This window comes from Limanda limanda, chromosome 20 (genome assembly GCF_963576545.1).
Source record: "Limanda limanda chromosome 20, fLimLim1.1, whole genome shotgun sequence".
Classification (NCBI taxonomy): domain Eukaryota; kingdom Metazoa; phylum Chordata; class Actinopteri; order Pleuronectiformes; family Pleuronectidae; genus Limanda; species Limanda limanda.
The window spans coordinates 18,612,865-18,632,540 of record NC_083655.1 but is presented as its reverse complement, the minus strand read 5'-3'; the positions used below and the strand labels follow the sequence as shown (position 1 = coordinate 18,632,540).

Sequence of the window (19,676 nt, the reverse complement as noted above, 5' to 3'; positions counted from 1 at the left end):
CTGAGCACAGCGACATATGGCACTTCAGAAAAAATATAGCGTGGCCGCAGGTCTCGAACAGTAACGTTTTTTGCAGTGTTTCTTCTTCATAGATACGATTGCGATCCCGAATGACATCATACAGACAGGAGATACGAAACCTGACGTTTCGATAACATGTTTCTTAGAATGGACTGGGTGAAAAAGTCCACGGAGTGACTGTGTTCATACTTTGAGGGTCCCTACTGACCCCTTCAAGTAATTACAGATAGTAAAAGCCCAGAAAATGTATTTTAAACAATATGGGCCCCTTAAGTCATGTTATGATAACCGAGCCTCATCTACTAACAAAAAAAGCTAAAAATCTAGTACAAGAACCTGAAATGAAAATATGTCAACAATTGCAGAATATGCAGTTTCGACTTTATCACCAACATTTTTGATATCAGATGATTATCTCAGTCTGCATTACTGAGAGCGAAAGGGATGGAAGTACAGAGAAAGAGTGAAACAGCGGAAGAAGAAACATCCAGCGAGAAGTAGGTAGTCCTGTGGTGTCCCTGTCTGAGAATAGCTGTGGTTAGGATGCAGAGTCACACACACGCACACGCACACACACACACACAATCTGACAACAGTCTTCAGAGCACTTACCAACACCAACCTCAGCTCACCCCTCAAGCTTCCCCCAACTATACAATCTCTCTAACACACAGACACACACACACACATTTGTACTCCTATCTTAGTGAGGACACTCATTGGCATAATGCATTCCCTAGCCCCTGACGCTAACCCTTACCATCCAAACTAAATAACTAACCCTAACCCTTAAGCTTACCTAACCTAATTTTAACCCAAATCCTAAAACAAAGTCTTAACCCCCACAACCCAAACAGTCAATTAAAGGGGGGTATAAAGTGAACTCCAGCCAAAATGTCCTCACTTTCCCAAAATGTATTCACTCCATTGGTTGTAGGCTCAAACTGGTCCTCACAAAGATAGCTGTAGAAGAGCACACACACACACAGACACATACACACACACACACAAACACACACACTCACAGCTCCTAACTCTTAACCCTGAGGACTTCTCAGGTCCACTCTGCTCTGCCGCTAGCCTTCCCTCAGGGACAGAGCAGCCCACTCACTTAAAGGGTGGGAGGTCACAATGAGGACCATTTTGAGTCTTATGAGTTAAAAGCTTACTTGTGTATGTGTTTGTGTGTGTGTGTGTGCGCGTGTGTGCGTGCGTGCGTGCGTGTGTGTGTGTGTGTGTTTGTTGGATGTGGCACGAGGTGGAAGTGGTGTGAAATGTGGAGAGTGGTTATTTCATGAAAAGGACACTTTACATTTTAAGTAAAAGGTTAGTGCGATTTGTGTCATCTGCAGGCTGTGGCCACATGGAAATCAGAAGTGTTCATGTAGATTCGGGGGAATCATCCCGATCAGTTTTTATCACCAGAAATGATGATAAAAAACGGAAGCGAAGCCGGACATTTCAATTTTTTATTCAGCAATGCCATGAAATGTAAGCTGAGTCATAAATACCAAGACGGCACTGACACAAACCAATCCTCAGCCACAGCAATGCATTAAATTACCTTTTCCTTCTGGCGGGGGTAAGGTGCTGCTTTTACGAAGGCAAACTTAGTGCAGCTTGGGGATTTGAAAAGGGGAACACAAAATAGTTGAGCAATTCAATGATGCGAAGGCATAAAAAGCTGTGCACCCCACAGGTGGAACACTTGGTAGACTGTTGTACACTGTGGAGCTCACAGTGCAATTAACCTCTCCCTTCAGTTCTGGATGTCAGCAGAATTTATTTTTACCTCGGCCTTTATACAGCGCCGTAGTGCTAAAGATATCAACTCAGCACGTGTGTGAAGAATGAAACAGTGGACTTTTCTGTTACTTTCTCCTTTTCCTTCACCACAGAGAGAAAGATGCTTTTCATAAATTAAGTCTGTTCTGGACCGTCGCCAAGGAGCTTCTGTTTTCAGCCCTAACCGTTTGTTGGTGTGTATATGTGCAAATAAGATTCAATAAAAAAACTGAAAGGGTTTTCAGGAAACTTGGTGGAAGGATGTTGTTTGCGTCAGGGAAGAACCCATCAAATTTTGGTGCAGATCTGAATAAGAGAACAGATTTTAATTTAGTCTAACACTGTATTTTTGACATTTTCACCATTTTCCCAGGGAATAATGTATGGGCCAAAATGAAATGCAGCTTGATTAAAATATTAAGCCTTGCCTCAGGTATGTGCTCTGCTGAGTCCCATTATATTTAGCAAATATCTTTTTGGAAGGGTTAGTTCATGGACAGAATGTTTTTCATGAGGCTAGTTTAGTTTTTTGTTTACCCTGCTTTTTAGCAGAGAGAATGAATGAGAGAAGAAAAAACTAAATATGAAATATGATTTTTTTATTCTTGTCCTTGAGAGAAGTAGAAGTGTCTGACAGCACTGGTTTACTTGAGTTAAATATCTCAACAGCAATGAAATGGATTAAAATGAAACTGTGTATGAACTCATTCATGTCTTTGGTCATCCCCTTTCCTATGTAGAGCAATTTTAATGTTTTTTTTAAGCCAAGCCTTTCAGAAAAAAGATGTCTTACTTTGCTTTACTGGTATCGAGCCATGGACTTCAGTTTAGTTTTATCTTACAGAGGTTTAACATATTTATCTGTGAGGTTTTTCTGTTTCTACCTGACACACCACAGTGTTTATAGCTTTCATTACTACAGAAACACCGTCTGGACAGTTTGTTCTGTGGGTTATGCAGAGGAACAGGGACACTGTTTCTGGAAGGAGATGATCCTGTTGATTTTCCTAGAACATCTCACATGAATTTGAATTTATGGTCATTGTGATGAGATGAGATGTATTTGCATGGCTGGAGCCTATGAGAGCATTTAAATATGGTGTAGACTTGCAGCCATGGAACAAGGAGAGAGTGAGGGAGAAGCAAAAGGATATTTGGGAGACAAAAAAACAGGCCACAAAATGTTTTGTTAACAGTCATAGGCTGTTCCTGCTCTAAATCAGTCTGGAAAATTTCCATCTGTGTCATGCACTACAGAAATAAACTCACATTTCATACGAGTTCATCTTTGTCCTCATCTTCCTCTAGTTGTACAAAGTGCATCCATAATTGGCTGCTCAGCTCAGCGTCTCCTCTGAGATCACCAGGTGTTAACAACCCATACATGTATGACCAAGCCGTGTCCTTGTGACAAAGGCAAAGTCAGTTTTCTCTCTCACCAGCAAGCACATAGTAATGCCTGACATTACCATTACACAAAATATTACATGTTTAATATTTAAAACCTCTCCAGCATTCCATACTTGATATATGATGTTCTTAAAAGTGCTTCAAAACTTCAGCGGTTCCTGAAATTGTGCTGCGGCTTACGCCATTAAATATTGAAGAACACGTTTCACATTTGTCAAGAGGTGGCTATCCTGCATCCAAATTACACTCAGTAATGTCAGGAGTGAGTTTCCCCGGAGGTAGAAGGGATTGGTAACGGAGAGAGGGGAGGCTGGTGGGAGGATCGGACAGTCAGGTATTGATCTACTTCAGCCAGCGACTTGCAGAGAACATCCCACACATTCTTTAGGGAGCAGAGCATTTTCTTCCCTTGCTCGGAGTAATTGAGATGTTTGTGACCGCCCGAGATGCTGTATGAAGTGGAGCACCCTGGGGAGGCAGCGGGGGTTGAATAGACAGATGCCTGGGACTAGCTCCTCACTATTAGAGTCTTTCTGTCCGTTTGACTGTGATAACAATTTAAGTTGCTTGATAAATAGATCCAGAGTTCCTCCTATAGTAAATTACTACATCTGCCAGACAGGGCACAGATGTGGTGCATTAATTTCCTTTATGCAGGAAAGTGCCTACTCTACATTTACCAGGTATTTAGACATTCCCATTTAGTCATTCAGCCTATGAACATTTTCCAAAGTGTTTTTACAGAAATAAACATTGAAATATATATTACATTAAGCAGAATAAAAGGCCTTATTCTGTAATTTTGCCAAGAATATCCACCACCCTGGCGTCTTTTGAATGTAGGGAGTAACACATACATGGAGAATAAGCACTCAGACAGAATAAAATCAGACAAATATCGATTTGATGTGGAGAGTTAGTGTTTCTCACCTCATCACAATGGAGTGGAGGACACCTCAGCTGGCACTGCTTCTTCCCATTCACACATCGACAGGACGTGCAGCCCTCCTCCCACTCTGATCCTGCCTGGCTCACACACACAAACAGACACACAAACAGGGACACACACATTATATTCATATTCACCTCCCAGACTCTTGAAGTGCAGGTACTATAAATATTCCTCAACAGTCCATCACTCTTTCCTTCAGGCACATTCAAATTACCGTCTGTGTCACAGCAGGTTTGATGAAGTAAAACTGGTCAAAGTGGAGGATCTATTTCATCAGTGAATGAACTAAAGCTCTGGCTGCACCTTTGTGAATAATTTAGGTTATGGGGGCACGTTACCATGCAGTGATTAGAACAACACACAATACAGAGTGCATCGTATATTTTTGATGTTATAGCTGTGGGAATGGGCGGCAGGGCTTTTACCCGTGCTAAAGCGCCCACATTGGAGAGCCTTTGTCGCTCACACTGAACCATTTGGCATAAATATCATGAGGTGGTTGATTAGAAAAACATAGAGGGTCTTTATGCAGACATTAGTCATCACCAGCTGACGGATAAAGAGAGAGAACCAGAGAGGTTGGGCGTACAGAATGACTGAGAGGCAAGGGTTGACAAAAGGGAGAGAGAAAGAGGGAGAGATGAAGAAAAAAGGATAAATGGGATAACGAGAGTGAACAGAAATCCTGTGAGGAAAGCAGAAGACGGAAGGTGAGTAATGTAAGCCAAGGTATGAGAGGGAAAAGAGAAAAACAAGGGGCAAAATGAAAGAGCCACAGAAAGTCCTGGAGAAGGAAGATCAAGAGGAGTGATCTGACCTCATGTCAGTGTATGATTAATTCTCATAATCCTATAATATCCCCACCTTCATAAATAATTCCTGGCAGGCTTGCCCAGTGTGCTGGCTTTCTGCGATACTTGCTACATAATTGATGAAGCTGAGGGCTGCAGAAGCATTGTGGTGTAATGTGGCCCACAGGGCATGTCACTCATCATCTAATAGGGCCATCCATTACGAGTAAATAACACAATGGGAGTGAATGGTAGTGAATAAAAACAATGCATTAATGGTCAGGTTCAGACACACGCCACAATGAGGCAGGCGGGGTGGGAACAAGCTGCCAAGATAGCAGGGCAGCAGATGCCTGGATACTTGGGTGTAAGCCAGTGTGTGTGTGTGTGTGTGTACCTCTCGCAGGATGCCCCGGTCATGGCAGGGGCAGAGGGCCGGGATGACACACATACCCTCCGTGTTTCGGTAAAGTCCCTCCTGACACACGCAGCCCTCAGCGGAGTGACTGCAGTTGACAGGAGAGGAGGAGTAAATGTCCAGGCAGCTCCTCTCACACAGCAGCACCTCCTCTGTCACGGGCCTCCTCCTCCACTGCTCCTCGTCAGGGCAAGCTGCAGAGAGCGAGGAGAGCAATGAGATGAGTTAAAAACAAAATAAAAAGTGCCAGGGACGAGAGGAGACAATAGGGGAGGCAAAAGGAGAGGATGGGGAGAGGGGAAATTGGAAAAAAGGACAGCACCTAATAATGAATTGTTGTTCAACCAACGCATGAAGTCAAATCTGGCTTAACTGGCAACAAAATCCTCATTCACCACTCAGATATTAGAATACTGACTTTGCCTTCCTGGTTTTGAAATCAACATCCCTTGTTTAAAGGAGACATATGATGCTCACACACAGGTTCAACATTTTCATTTGGGTTATTACTTGCAAATGTTTACAATTCCTCAAACTGTCCATAGGCTGCAGCTCCTCTTCTAAGCCTCGGTCTGAAACGCAGTCTACTCTGACTGGCCAACTGGCCCCCACTGTTGTGATTGGTCAACCACTACCAGTGTGTGTACCCTCTGTTGGCCTCTGCTCTTGCTTTACCTGTTTTTGTTAGGTGTGCCAGACTAGCCATAGGAGTGCATTATGCAAATGTAGGACATGATGACATGATGTCACGTGACATCACAATGATGCAGAAATATCGGCTGGACTACTGACAGTGTTTTCTGTATAATGCACTTTGGGCTTTTTAACTTCCACATAGACAAAACACTAGAACTCCACGTGTGTTGTGCAGCAGCAGTATCGACGGGGGACAGGACTGAGCATACTTTGAATTAGAACCTGGAGGTTTAACATCACCATAAAAATTGTAAATGGTTGTTTTTATTATTACATTATCATTTATGATGATCAATATAACATCTTTCATCTCCCCTCTTATCACTCACCACAGTCAGGGGCCATGCAGATCCTGGTGCGATGGTCCGGGCCCTCACATGGGGCCCCTCCGTATTGACTAGGCTGCAGGACGGTTCTGTTGGAGCTCTGCTGGCCTGAACCACAGCTGGATGAGCACGGACTCCACTGGGACCAGCTGGACCACACACAGTCCACTAGAGGAGGAGCAGAGGACATGAACCAGCACATTCAGGTCTGTTTCACTTGTACTTTTATTCACTTGCAGCAGTGCAGCAAGCTTATGGAATAAAACCTCAGAAAAGAAAATTGCTAAAACAATGCATTCACTTATATAAAGCTGTTCTTTAACTAGAAACCTCCTGTGGAAGTGATCCTGAAATACACAATGCAGCAAATACCCTCAAAGTTTACTACAAAACAATACTTAAGTAAAAAGTGAAGGGTTCATTGAAACCTGGACTGGTAGACAGATGTAGAAGTAGCAAATGTGATATGATGGTTTATATCTGCCGTGTTTTTAAGACCATAAATGTTGGCACTGTTCTCTACAGCAGCCACAAAGAGGCATAACTAATCCTACACTAGGTTCAAAGTGGCTCCAAGTGCAAAGCAGGTGTCTTTGCTAGATTCTGAGCCACAGTTGTCATTATAGCAAATCTACTTGTCAGTGCACTGCTAGCTTCAGACGGTTTGAAGCAGTTAGGGTCATTCAACTCTTTCCTGTCCTGCTGCTTCAAGATGTTACCACATGTTTCTGAAATAAAACAAGCTTCTGTAGGTTGTCATTGATTTGACTGCTGCTGAATTATTTTAGTCCACTGCTGCAGCAGCTGTTCCAGACCATAGATCAGGTTCACATGTCTGTCATTGTCTGGACAGTTCAACCAAAGATTATTGTAGCTGCTTCTTTCATTGCTTAAAGGAGCGAGTGCAGCTGGGGCAGAGCATCACTCACCATCACAGCTCTCTGAGGTGCAGTTGAACGCTCCACCGTGGCATACACTGGAGAAAGTTGGTAAAAAAAAAAGAAAAAAAAGAGTTGAGTGAGAGAAGTAGGATGATGACAGAAACAGTGAGCTTATTATATTACTGAACACTGAGACGCAGAAGCCATCATCTAGTGAGACTATCAGAGTATCAAACCACTGAGGAAGATGAAATGACTGACGAGATGACTGCTGCATGGCAGACTATCTATTACAGACATCATGGTTCCTAACTGGATGTTGTTGAGTGCACACTATGACATTCAACTCCGCTGGTGTCGCAAAACACTTTAAAACATTAACTCAAAGGTGTTTCCAGTATCATTTTTTATTTCAAAATATCAATGTCTCATTACGTTGTGAAGTCTTTGAGCGTTCATCATAAATAAATCAGACCTACATCAACATTCATTGGGTAAAAGATTCGGAGATATGGAAAATAAAGTTGTAATATAACAATAAAAAAGTTTTAATTAATTAATTTATTTTATAAGTCGTCATTTAAGGATTGTTAACTTTTAGAGGGGGATATTAGAATATCAGTCTGTCGCCTACATTAGTAATGCGGAGCATCTTGTTAAGTTATACTTCAGTTAAAGTTTCACAAATATTTCTCTTAATTTGATTACTTTTCTCATTAGTTTTTGACTTTCTACTGTGAATATTATGACTTTCTTCCCATTTCCAACTTTCTTCTCTTAATATTTCAACTATCTCATTAAATTACGCCCTTATTCTAGTAATATTACAACTTTATACTTGTAATATTACAACTTTAATCTTATATATATATATATTTTCTTGTTATGACTTTCTTCTCATAATATTACTTTTTTGTCATTGAATTTCAAATGTATTCTTGTAATATAACGACTATTATCTTTTTATAAAACTTCATCCTCATAATATCCTGACTTTTTTGTCAAGTCCGATTTTATTCTCATATTATTATTTCTTTAATACGACCCTAATACACTGTCGTACTGTCACTGATGTCTTAACAATGATAGATCATGATAATACATTGTTTATTGAGATCAAATTGTTGCTTGTGGGAGAATTAGAGACTGCCCATGTTATTGAATTCTTAACATTATTGTGAGTGATCTGTGTGTATTATCAATGAGGCGTGTGGCATCTTTCATTCATAAAATTAAGCTAAAGGGGTTTAAAGATTGTACAGGAAAAAAAGCTAGAAGGATAAAGTCACTAATGACGTGAAATACTCCCATAGTGAAATAAAATGATATAAAAACTGTTGTCCAGGTCTACGTGATCAATGCAGGAGAGAATGCTCTCACTGAAAGAATATGCATTACAATACATAACTTTAAAAAATGATTATTTCTGCACATTACTGTCTGCTTCATGTGCACAGTCAATCTACTTTCAATAATGGATTCTGGCACTTGGGAGGTCAGTCAGAGTGATGAAGAAGCACAGCCACTGTTCAAATGGGGGGGGATGAATGAATACGCACATTAATATGCAGGAAGGACAAATGTCAGAGGAAATAGAAAAACCTGAGGCACTGAGCTGAGAAAAAAAAGACTCTGAACTACCCCACTATAAAACGTCTTAGAAGTTTACTGATCGCAAACCATCCGTAACTACCCATCGCTCAAATATTTTTTTTATTTTGCACTTAGCTATTCATCCTGCCAGAAGATATTTTTGAAGCAGAGTTAAATTTCAGTTTCTTTCCCCACCTCAACCTGTGCTTTTATATATCCTATAAATCCTATAGAACCTGTAGTAAATCCAGTAGGGCACATGGTCAACCATGCTTACCGAACACCCTCCTGCTCTCTGTGCTCTCCCCTCTTAAATGCATGAAGGATTAGAGGAATAATCCTTGAATCAATTACCGTGCTTCAATTCAGAGGCTGCACTAAACATGCATAAAACATTTCATCATACAACAGGCTCCTCGGGAAGGAACCAAGAAAATGCAGCGTTGTGAAATCTGAATCCTTGAGGCGCTACAATGTGCAATACCCCTCAGTATTATACAATCTATAATGTAGCCTTCAGCTAATTAGTATTTCCTCAAATCATTAAAAAGAGAAATAGAATGTGGCTGTGTCATATTTAAGGACTATTTGCGCTCTAGCGTACTTTGATCAATTCAACTTAAAGGAAACATGGTCATACACTTGACAAATCGATGAAGCCACTGAAATAAAAATCTCTGTCCGTCTGTGTGAGGTAAGACTCATATTTAGAGGAAGTAAAGGTTCAGCCTGACTTCTAAGAACGCTCACTCAAGGACAAACTCAATGATCCTGCCTCTGAGTTGTGACAGTCACAGCTAGATCCAGATCCTATGTGAAGGACAGTGTGGGTGCTCACACCAACATTGGTGATGAAACTGTGAGTGGTGTATTACCATGTATTGCAGAGGTGCTGAACGGCTGTTCCAGGCGGCAGCAGAGCGTCTGAGATCTCGGCCATGCTGACATTCAAGCTTTGGTAACCAGTCGGAAGGGAGAGTGCTGAACAGGGACAGTCAGCGTGGGAAACACATGAGCCTCTGAGCAACACCTATGAGGGACACAGTAACACTGTTCAGAATCTGAGCTGCTGACCAACCACACACATATACAAACATATTCTTGTACTATCCTAGTGAGGACATTCCGTTACATTACCTAAACCATCCCAACTACATCCCTAAAACTAACATAGCCAAAACATTCCGTACTCTAATCTCAACCATCACAACTAGTTGCCTAACCCATAACCAAAACCTATTTCTAACCCTAAGCTTAAAAGCTGTGTTAACCAAAATCCTTCATTTGTCTCTTAACATGCTGTATATGTGATTATTGATATACAGTGTGGCCCTTATCATAAAGAGCTAGAGCACTGTAGTTCTCTCTGGTCTCTCTCTCAGTCGCTCCTTCGTGTGGACAGCCTGACCAAAAACTTATCGCAAACTTTGACCTAAACCTGACCTACAAAATGTCTTCACCTTAAAATCGGGGGACTTGCTTTTTGTCCCCACAAGGAAGACAAGTCCCTGTAATGTGACTGTGTAAATATATTTAGGTCCCCACAACATGAGTAAGACTTGCAGGCAGACAAACAAACAGAGTCCTGACCTGTCCAGGAGGGCAGGTACACCCGGGGGTACAGGGCCCAGGTAAACACTGAGTGTGTGGCCACAGGTCCTCACAGGTATGTGGACATTGACCTGAACAGTCATTAAACACCTGCCCACTGGGACACGCTGCAACACACACATAAAACACATCATGTATTACATCATGTCTCATGTACAGTATATACATCAGTACTCAGATGTGAGTGTTGTTTCCTCTGTGCACACTTTACAGTTTTTCTCGAGAAAAGATTTGCTCAGGCACATTTACAGTCACATCTTTGATGCATGACACCAGAAATACACTAACTGAAAATACCACCCTTAAAGAATTTCGCGAGTTGCTTGGCAACCACTATAATTGAGGATGGATATTGGTCTGCGGATAGATAATATGTAAACGTGGTGAATGTACAACTTCTAATGGTATGATGTGTCTCTGTTACCAGGCAGGCAGCGGTTGGTGTTACAGACAGTATGCTGTTCGAGGGGTCCAACACAGGCCCCCCCACCCGGCTCTGGGTCTCGGAGCACTGTCTTGTTCCGCACGGACGACCCACCACCACACGTAGCGCTGCACTCACTCCACGCTGACCACTCGCTCAACAAACAACCGACTGGACAGAGAGAAGGAGGACGAAGATAACAAAGAGAAACTTCAGGAAGTTAAATGCGACCTTTTAACAGAGTAGAATTAAATATCTGACGAATAACAAGTTACAATGCTATTAAATATTAAGATGCTTTTGAGTGTGCGCTCCGTATCAGACCTGGACATGATGGCAGGTCACAGCTCTCTGTCTGATTGGTAGCACCACAGGAGGGACCACCCTCTGTGTCGTGGCAGAGACGAGTTCTTGTCCACTGGCCACGCCCACAGGAAGCTGAGCAGGAGCTCCATGTGCTCCAGGGCTCATACACCGGGCAGGGAAGCTTAGTGCACACCAGAGTGCCATTCTCACACACACTGCATACAGGAAATGCACCATAAAGGATGTGTTTGGGGAGGGATGAGATAAGAACTTGAGCTTAAACCTGAAATTCTCCTTTTAAAGATTGTCAAAGCGTGTGACCTTCTTATATTTCACATCAATCAGAATAAACGATTTTCTACAAGCTCATTGTAATTCTCACATTCCCCTTTCAGCCTCATCTGTTTCTTACCAGGTGTTGCAGTCCATGGTAACCTCGTCTTGGGGGAGGTACTCCAGTGTCCCGTTGCCTGATGGGATACCACAGCGACACTCTGTGATTGGCACACAGTGGCCGTCCTGCAGCAGCTCTCCCGTCTGACACCGACAACCTGACACAGAAGAAGGGAAGGTATTATAAATATTTTGCAGACTGATGTAGGAATGAAATTTTTGCGTCTTTTGAAGAATCTACTGTTCATGTAAGTCGTCAAAGTTTACCTGCATGACAGGCTCCTTGGAGACACTGAACATGATCCCATAAGTCAGTGCAACTGCGAGGACACTGATTGGCACAGCTCTCTTGGTAGGTCCGTCCCCTGTCCTCACAACGCTCGCCTGGGAAACAAGAAAAATCCTTCTTTCACCATCAAAAATGAGCAAAAATAGTTTTACATTTTCTGGCATTTCATGATTATTTGATTGATACCGAGGAGATTGGATGAAGATTTGAATAACAGCAATGGTGTGCGGAACTAATAATTCAAACACATATTGTCTTACTCTTGACTCTTTTATGACATAAGTTTTGTGAATTTTCACATTATCACAATATGAAAGCACAACAATCTCCAACCAGCATTAAACTGAGGAAACAGAAATACAAGCAACAGATGAATCACTTCCACTCAAAAGCCAAATCCAACAACAACGAAACCCTCTCAACCCCCTCGACATTAAAATTGGTCGGTTAGACTTGTCCAACATCAACTAGTATAATCACTCAAATAGTGTCAACATAATGGTGTGTTCAATTCCATTTCGTCCTCACCACATCCATTCATATATTTAGAGATGCAAATAATAACATGTTGAAGCACAGACACTACGTAAAAATTGGAAATCTGTATTTATTCAGTGCTTTAGACCAGGGTTTTTTTTAACGGCTTGCAGGGGGTCCGCGAAATTTGCTTTGATATTTCAACACATTTCCAGATTACTCTTGAATATCGTGAAAAATATCTAAAATAAGAAAAATGTCTAAAATAATACAAAGGTGCAGGTGGTCATTAGGTTAAACTTAAGTAGGCCTCAATTGTTTGTGTGATATTGTATGATTTTCATTTGTGACATATTCTGTATTACTTTGTCATCTTCCCTCTTCAGTTGTAGCCCCAGTTTATGTTGATTGTTATTGATCACCGTTACTTTAACGTTCTCTCAACGTGTCAGCTACATGTCTGTACATTTAGGTCATGAACGTTATATATTGATGTACATATGGTGCTGAGATGCAGTACAACTACAAACTGCATTTTAATTTTGTTTTCAATTCTCAAGCACTGAAAATCAACCGTTTTTGTTGTTTTTTCACAGATTTTCTAGATTTGTTTGAGGTTTTTAAATAAAACCAACATGGAAAACCAAATGTTAAAACTTCCTTCTATCCACATGCACGCACGCACACACACATGTAGGCACATCAGTGGGCCGCAGAATTACGTTCTAGTCAGAATGGTGGTCCCTGGGACAAAACCAGTTGAAACCCCTGCTTTAGACTCTTTTTAATTAAGCATAGAAATATGGAGGTCTACATGAGTTTACAAATAAAGCGTAGTGTTACCTATGCAGAGTCCTGTGTTGCAGCTCTGGCTTTGGGTCTGCTGGCTCCTGCAGCGGGGCCCCAGAGGAGAGGCCAGCGGCCGCCTGTAGCGCTGCTTGACTCCTCCACTGCACGGGTCCGCACAGGCCGTCCAGGAACTCCACGCACTCCACTGACACAGATCTGGAAGAGCAGAGTGATTCTCATAGCCACCCTCTACTGTCATCCTAATTATAATGATTGTAATTATCACGATGAGTGCTGTAATCGGTACCGTACTCATCATCATCAACCCTAACAAAAGTGTGTTGTTTGTGCCCAGGAACACTCGAGCTGATTAGATTTCTGATTAATACCACGGAGGTGGGAGCTTAAACCATTTGTTCGGCGTAAATCAAACCCTTGTCTTCCTCGCTGAGCAGGTTTTAAATGTCGGGATCCACCGTGATGAAGTACGAGACTTCAAGTGTTTGACATGCAAATCACACTTAAGGACCACTGGGCAAGAGAGTAATTCTGAGCCATTCCCACATTTATCTAGCAGGGAGAGGCAGAGAGGAATGGAGGGCTGACGGGAGCAAGTCCAGGATGAATCACCCTTTGCACACACAACACTAAAACCAATCAACTTCATGTGTCCCCACAGATACATGGACATTTAACTCTTCCCTTCATATCCCTTCTTCCATTCTCACTCCTTTGGTGAACAAGAACAACAAGGAACGCCACCTAACATTTGTCACTGTGGATGCTGATTGCAAGTGCTTAAAGTATCTACTGATGGCTACTATTACTCTACACTGCCAGCGGTGAGCTGATACACGATAAATATCCACACAAAAGCCAATGGAAGTCTGGTAGTAGACTTTTTTGAGATTTCAATTAGAGATAGGCCCAACACGCTGTCATTCTATTCTGCTCTAAATGCATACCCCACTGTATACTGTAGATCCTGGGTTAAGGAGATCCAATTGTGCTGCCACTGGATAGACTGAAAAACTATGGTATGAGTTTCTGGCACAACCTTCAATTTTCGTTATCTGTATGCTCAGAGTAGAGATAAACAACAGAATATGTGCAGTTTCAGTGCTGATGACACATATTCACACTACAATCACATTACAATGAGTATATGGAACCAAACAGTCAATAAGGAACAAATCGTCACTCAATTTTCCAAAATTCCCTGTAATGAAATACATTTGTTTACTGAACACAGTGTTTATTTGCATGCGGAGCGAGGACGTGAGAGGCGATGACAAGCGGTCACTCAGGTGTGAACTGACGCACTTAGAGGCGTCCACTTGTAATCAGATCACACAGTCGCATGACAATACCAAGTTTGAACAGGGTCAGAGAGGCAGCGTTACATTTTTTAAAACATGACCCTGCTGCACCTCTGTTTTTTAATTAAGAGCTTTTAGTCATGTTCGCTCTTTAATCAACTTGATTTGGAGATATTGACTCGTGCATCTCTTGTTTACTCGGCTCTTTCAAATCTTCCTGATATTAATCTTGTATTTTATGTTCTTCGCTGGTTCGTGTCATCTTCGGCTCATCAGCCTTTTATGTCTTACATAAAGCACTTTTGAATTAGGCTGTCTTCCATTGTATTCTACGCACATTTCAAAATGAAATTATCTCCCTCTCCCCTCCAGAGAGCACCATGTTAGAGTCATTTCATCAGCACAGTCACTGTGACAGTCACTCTGACCCAATCTATAATTCATCTCTTTCTACCATACCATGCTTGTCTAGCTCTGACTAGTTCTCTTGCGCTGACTGCATGAAATCATTTGTTTGGGAGCAAAGTGTCATATTGTTGCAACATGTTGAGGGGAAGTCGCACCGAGCCAAACTGCCAAATTCATTACTTTCCCCCGCAGTGGAGTTACGGGGGGAACTGGAGCCTGACAAAGGCAGACGGAGGAATTGACTGCATTTCTGCCCCGAGAGAAAAGTGAAACTCCCTCTGTCCTCTCGGACAAACACCATTACCTCTGCAGACGCTAACATCTGGACAAAGCCTCTCTGCGACAAGGGGTCCCGAACACTGGCTCTCATCCTCCTCCTCTTTGGAGACTGGGAGACCAGAATCGAGGTCCAAACACGCCCGGAAACGTCTCTGGATGGACACCATCTTAGTGCCACTGATAACCCCAGCTTGGAAAGAGCTGTTCTGCAGGGAGGATGAGGGAAGACAGGGAGAACATGGAGTCCACTCCGACCACTCGCTGATGATGACTGGAGGAAGGGAATAAAGAGGCAGAGTAACAGGAGGAATGAGCTACTGAAGATAAGGCTCATTTCATCATTATTCTGCCTGCTTACCTTCACACTCTCTCATGTCACACTGCAAAGTCCCTTCATGGCAAAGGCTGGAAGAGTGGGGAGACAGATGTTAACAATACAAACATACTCATAGAGCCCGGATTATGTAAAAGAGACACACAGATACAGTTAAATTGAGAGTAAACATACAGTGGGAAGTGATTTAACTGTGAAATAATCCTCTTCTATCCATACAATTTCAAAATCATATATATGCAATACTGTTATACTGCTTATATTTTGTTCACATTGTACATGTTTATATCTTTAATAGTTTATTGTGATTGTTTGTTTGTATCATTACTGATGGCATCTTTTTTAATCTTATCATTCATTTGCTTTTATTCTATCTATAATTGTATTATCTTATTTTTACTTATGTCATCTTATCTTATCTTTATTTATTTAATATTATCCAATCTTTACTTGTCTTATCTTATTTGATCTGTACTTGTCTCATCTAATTCTATCCTAGCTTTACTTGTTTTATCTTATCTTATTCTATCTAAAGTTGTCTTAACCTAACTTTACTGTGTCCAAGTATCTTATCTTTACTTGTCTTATCTTATCTTTACTCATGTCCTATTATCGAATCTTTACTTGTCTTATCTTATCTAATCTTAACCTATCTTAAAAACAAAAGCAGCAGAGTGGTTAAGATGCAGCACATATGCACAGCCAGCAGTGTAGCCATTGGTAAAGTTCCTTAATTTGCATTAATCCTGTAACTGTGCAGTGCTTAGCAGAGAAGATCAAAAGGTCTGTGTTATAGAAGCTCTGCCGTGGCTTCATGTCTAACCAGGTACTGCAGCCGATGGTGACAGTGGCGCCCTGGGGGACGGTAACAGGTGTGGGCGGTTGTCCTGGAGCTCGGTGCTGCAGATGGACGCAGCCACACTCCTCTGGAGGAACACAGGTTCCGTTCTGCTGCAGCAGGCCCTGAATGCACAAAACAACAGACCCACTGGTAGTTTCTTGTTTTGGTTCAATTGGTTTTATATTTAACAGTTTGTATTTATAGAAAACCCTTCATGAATGTACAGTATAAACACTAAATATGTACATGTATACACCAGCTAAAAATACAGTTGCAAAGCATATTAACATACATATTAAATGCAGTAAATATTTAAATATTCAGTCCTATATCATTCAAAAGTAATCACAGTTGAGCGATGGTGACTGGTGTGTTCTGCACCTCTGGAGATCTGTTTTCAGTTCCATATTTCATTATGTCCCCCCCCTCTCCCTTGCATGGACATATCATCAGTCCATCAGAGGATTTTGTAATGAATCCAAGCTGAAAGCTGCTGAACTTGGCCAAACAACACTGTAAAATTGTCCTCACAACTCATGCCAAAGGGATGTAGTTAACCGATATGTAGCACACAATATTACACTTTCTAGATTCATACCAGTAGATTTTTTCCCCCCTATGGTCTCGACAGACTGGTTTAGATAAAAGCGACTTTGATGTGACGTTTGAAACACACACACACATACACACACACACACACAGCAGCCTATCTGACTACCTGTCAAACTAGGAGCCCTTTTTTATATCGCTCAAAGTAACATGCAGCTATTTACACTGACAGATTGACTGTTCAAAAATAATATAATCTATAAATTGGAGTTTGTAATAACTGTTGGGAGACACTAAGTGACAGAATGTGTTTTACTCGCTCTCATCTATTCACATATAGAAATCATATCTATGTTTTTGGTTTTGGTTTTGTATTTATATAGCGCTTTGCTAGTCTTGATGAACACTCAAAGCGCTTAAGAGTACAGTTTTACATTCACCCATTCACACACACATTCAGACAGTGCATCTACTAGCAGCACTTTTGTTTATATTTTTGAATATCTAGCTTATGTATGTGTGTGTGAAATATATCAAGAGATCACCTGCGTTGCACAACAAACATTTGATAACAATCATCTAATTCATATTTACCTTAAATGACCAGCAATAAAGAACTTGCTTGTTACAGAATCCCTATTAGTCGACTGCCATTTTAGAAACAACAGCCATGCACAAGAAAGACTCTTGTTTTTGTGTCTCCTTTCAATGAACAAGAAACACACTGTATCCTGGATATACTATGAAGTAGAAAAGAGCTAATGGGAAAATTCACCTCGGGGCAGTAGCAGCCAGGCGTACACTCTCTGACACCTAAACACAGATCTGCCCGGCCCTGCAGCACACACTGCTTCTCACAGGGGGCGCCGCAGGCTGAGTACAGGAACGGGGCATCACAGTCTACAAATAGGAGGAGAAAATACTTTACTATGACACTTTGGTTATTTAAGAGCATGAAAGACAATGACAGCCTTGTCATACAGACAACCATGAAGACACACATGGAAACCCCCCTTCCCATGGTCTTTGACTCACCACCACACTGGCTGAGGCTGCATGCTCTGCTCTGCATTTCAACCGGAGTGCATGGTTGTCCCCTGGTGGCCGGGGAGAGAGCTACGCGGTAACGCTGCTGCCTCTGAGAGTCACAGGAGCACTGAGACCAAACGCTCCACTCCGACATGGGACAGCCTGCAGACGTAACACAAATCAACCAATCTGCTGCAACACACAGTTTCAAAGAATTCATTCATGTAATTTGTCATTTGTTTAGATTCTGTGAAGCACTCATGTGATCCAGTGGTTGCAGAGCTGATTCCACTGATAATTAATCAATGTATAATGGGTCTATTTATATACCTAACATTAGATTATCTTCTGTTGCAATCAATGAACCAACAACCTAAGTACTACAGTTAACTTAATCGAATTAGCAACCAAGACAAAACATCATTTTTGGTGTGGATCCATATTCAGTTGTTGAGCACTATGACTTTTTATTTACATTTTCACAAATGTTTATTAGAATAATTCATGGAAATACAGCCACATTTAATGGACTGACATGTAGTGTTTGCATTTTGTACTTTTGGAAATATTGGGCCTAGGGGAGATATGCAGTCCACTGTGTGTCATTCTAGTTCCATATCCTTTCAAACATTTATTAGCTACATTTGAAAACATTTATCAGATGTATTTCATTCAGTGAGTTAAGAATTAATTGAACCCTAATAGTTGATATGTATATTCCTGTATTCCTATAAACATGCTCTATAAATGGACCTTCTTGGTCACATGTTGAATACTTTCTGATGAACATTGCCATGATTGTGTTGACCTTTTTGCCTGTGCATCTTGTTGTCATGCTTCCATGTGCCTACATAACTGTGTGTGCTGCTTTGTGTACGTCTGCCTCTGTGTACCTGGACAGGGCTGTTTGTAACACAGCTGGGTCTCCTCTCTGTTCCTCTCTGCCTCAATCTCAGTGGGACATGCTGCATCTCCTCCCTCCTCACACACACACACCCTGCGCCGCGACACAGACCCAGCACCGCAGCTCCGAGAACACGGGGACCATGGCGACCAGGGGCAAAGGTCATCTGGAGACGAGGAGTCAATACAATCAGAGTTATGTACTGTGTTATCCTTCATAAACAACAAAACATACAAAAATAGTATATCAAGACGTATTGTGGTCTTGTATTTGAAAATGGAAAAGTATACACTGCATAACTGTGGCATTTATGAGAGTATACGCACCCAGACAGGGAGGACTATGGCAGTCTTGGGTCTGTCTCTCTGGCCCACTGCAGTCAGACCCATTGTTTCGCGGTGGGGGGTTGATGCAGGCACGGGTTTTGACCTGTGCCCCCTGTCCACATGTCACTGAGCAGTCCGACCAAACTGACCAGGGCGTCCAACCACCATCCACTGACAACAACACGCACGGCACACAGTCATTTGAAATGTCCTTTTGACCAGACAGAGATTTGTCTGCCTGCTAAGACAGAAAATAAGTGTCTCGAGATAATTAATGTCAACAAATCTGTGTAAACTAAAGAACAAACTTCAGTAGCAGAATCCAGGCTGTTTACAGCATTTACTCTTTGTCTTTAAGATAAATGCAGTGACCCACCTCTGCAGTCGATGTCCTGGCAGTAATCTCCCTCGGGCGTGCATGTGCTAGAGAGGCGAAACAGATGAGAAAGAGCTCGGAACACAGACAGGAATGTAATTTCCTTTTCAGTTCAAACCCTTTACCAGCCATATTTTTTTTTCTCTGTG

The 19,676-nt window shown here is 41.8% G+C and overlaps 1 protein-coding gene across 1 annotated transcript in view; it reads right to left on the bottom strand.

Moving 5' to 3' along the window:
* The window catches only part of sspo (SCO-spondin), a 77,840-nt gene that overhangs the window by 9,834 nt on the left and 48,330 nt on the right, over positions 1-19,676 (bottom strand). The window contains exons 95-113 of the mRNA XM_061093604.1: positions 19,528-19,574; positions 19,152-19,322; positions 18,815-18,991; positions 17,928-18,083; positions 17,668-17,792; positions 16,326-16,465; positions 15,527-15,573; positions 15,194-15,439; positions 13,217-13,378; positions 11,875-11,991; positions 11,627-11,765; positions 11,233-11,429; positions 10,909-11,079; positions 10,464-10,591; positions 9,749-9,903; positions 7,329-7,375; positions 6,403-6,567; positions 5,357-5,571; positions 4,147-4,242 (exon numbers count right to left, since the gene is read on the bottom strand). Coding sequence (XP_060949587.1) covers positions 4,147-4,242; positions 5,357-5,571; positions 6,403-6,567; positions 7,329-7,375; positions 9,749-9,903; positions 10,464-10,591; positions 10,909-11,079; positions 11,233-11,429; positions 11,627-11,765; positions 11,875-11,991; positions 13,217-13,378; positions 15,194-15,439; positions 15,527-15,573; positions 16,326-16,465; positions 17,668-17,792; positions 17,928-18,083; positions 18,815-18,991; positions 19,152-19,322; positions 19,528-19,574 — 2,701 coding nt within the window. The remainder of the gene's footprint in view (positions 1-4,146; positions 4,243-5,356; positions 5,572-6,402; positions 6,568-7,328; positions 7,376-9,748; positions 9,904-10,463; positions 10,592-10,908; positions 11,080-11,232; positions 11,430-11,626; positions 11,766-11,874; positions 11,992-13,216; positions 13,379-15,193; positions 15,440-15,526; positions 15,574-16,325; positions 16,466-17,667; positions 17,793-17,927; positions 18,084-18,814; positions 18,992-19,151; positions 19,323-19,527; positions 19,575-19,676) is intronic.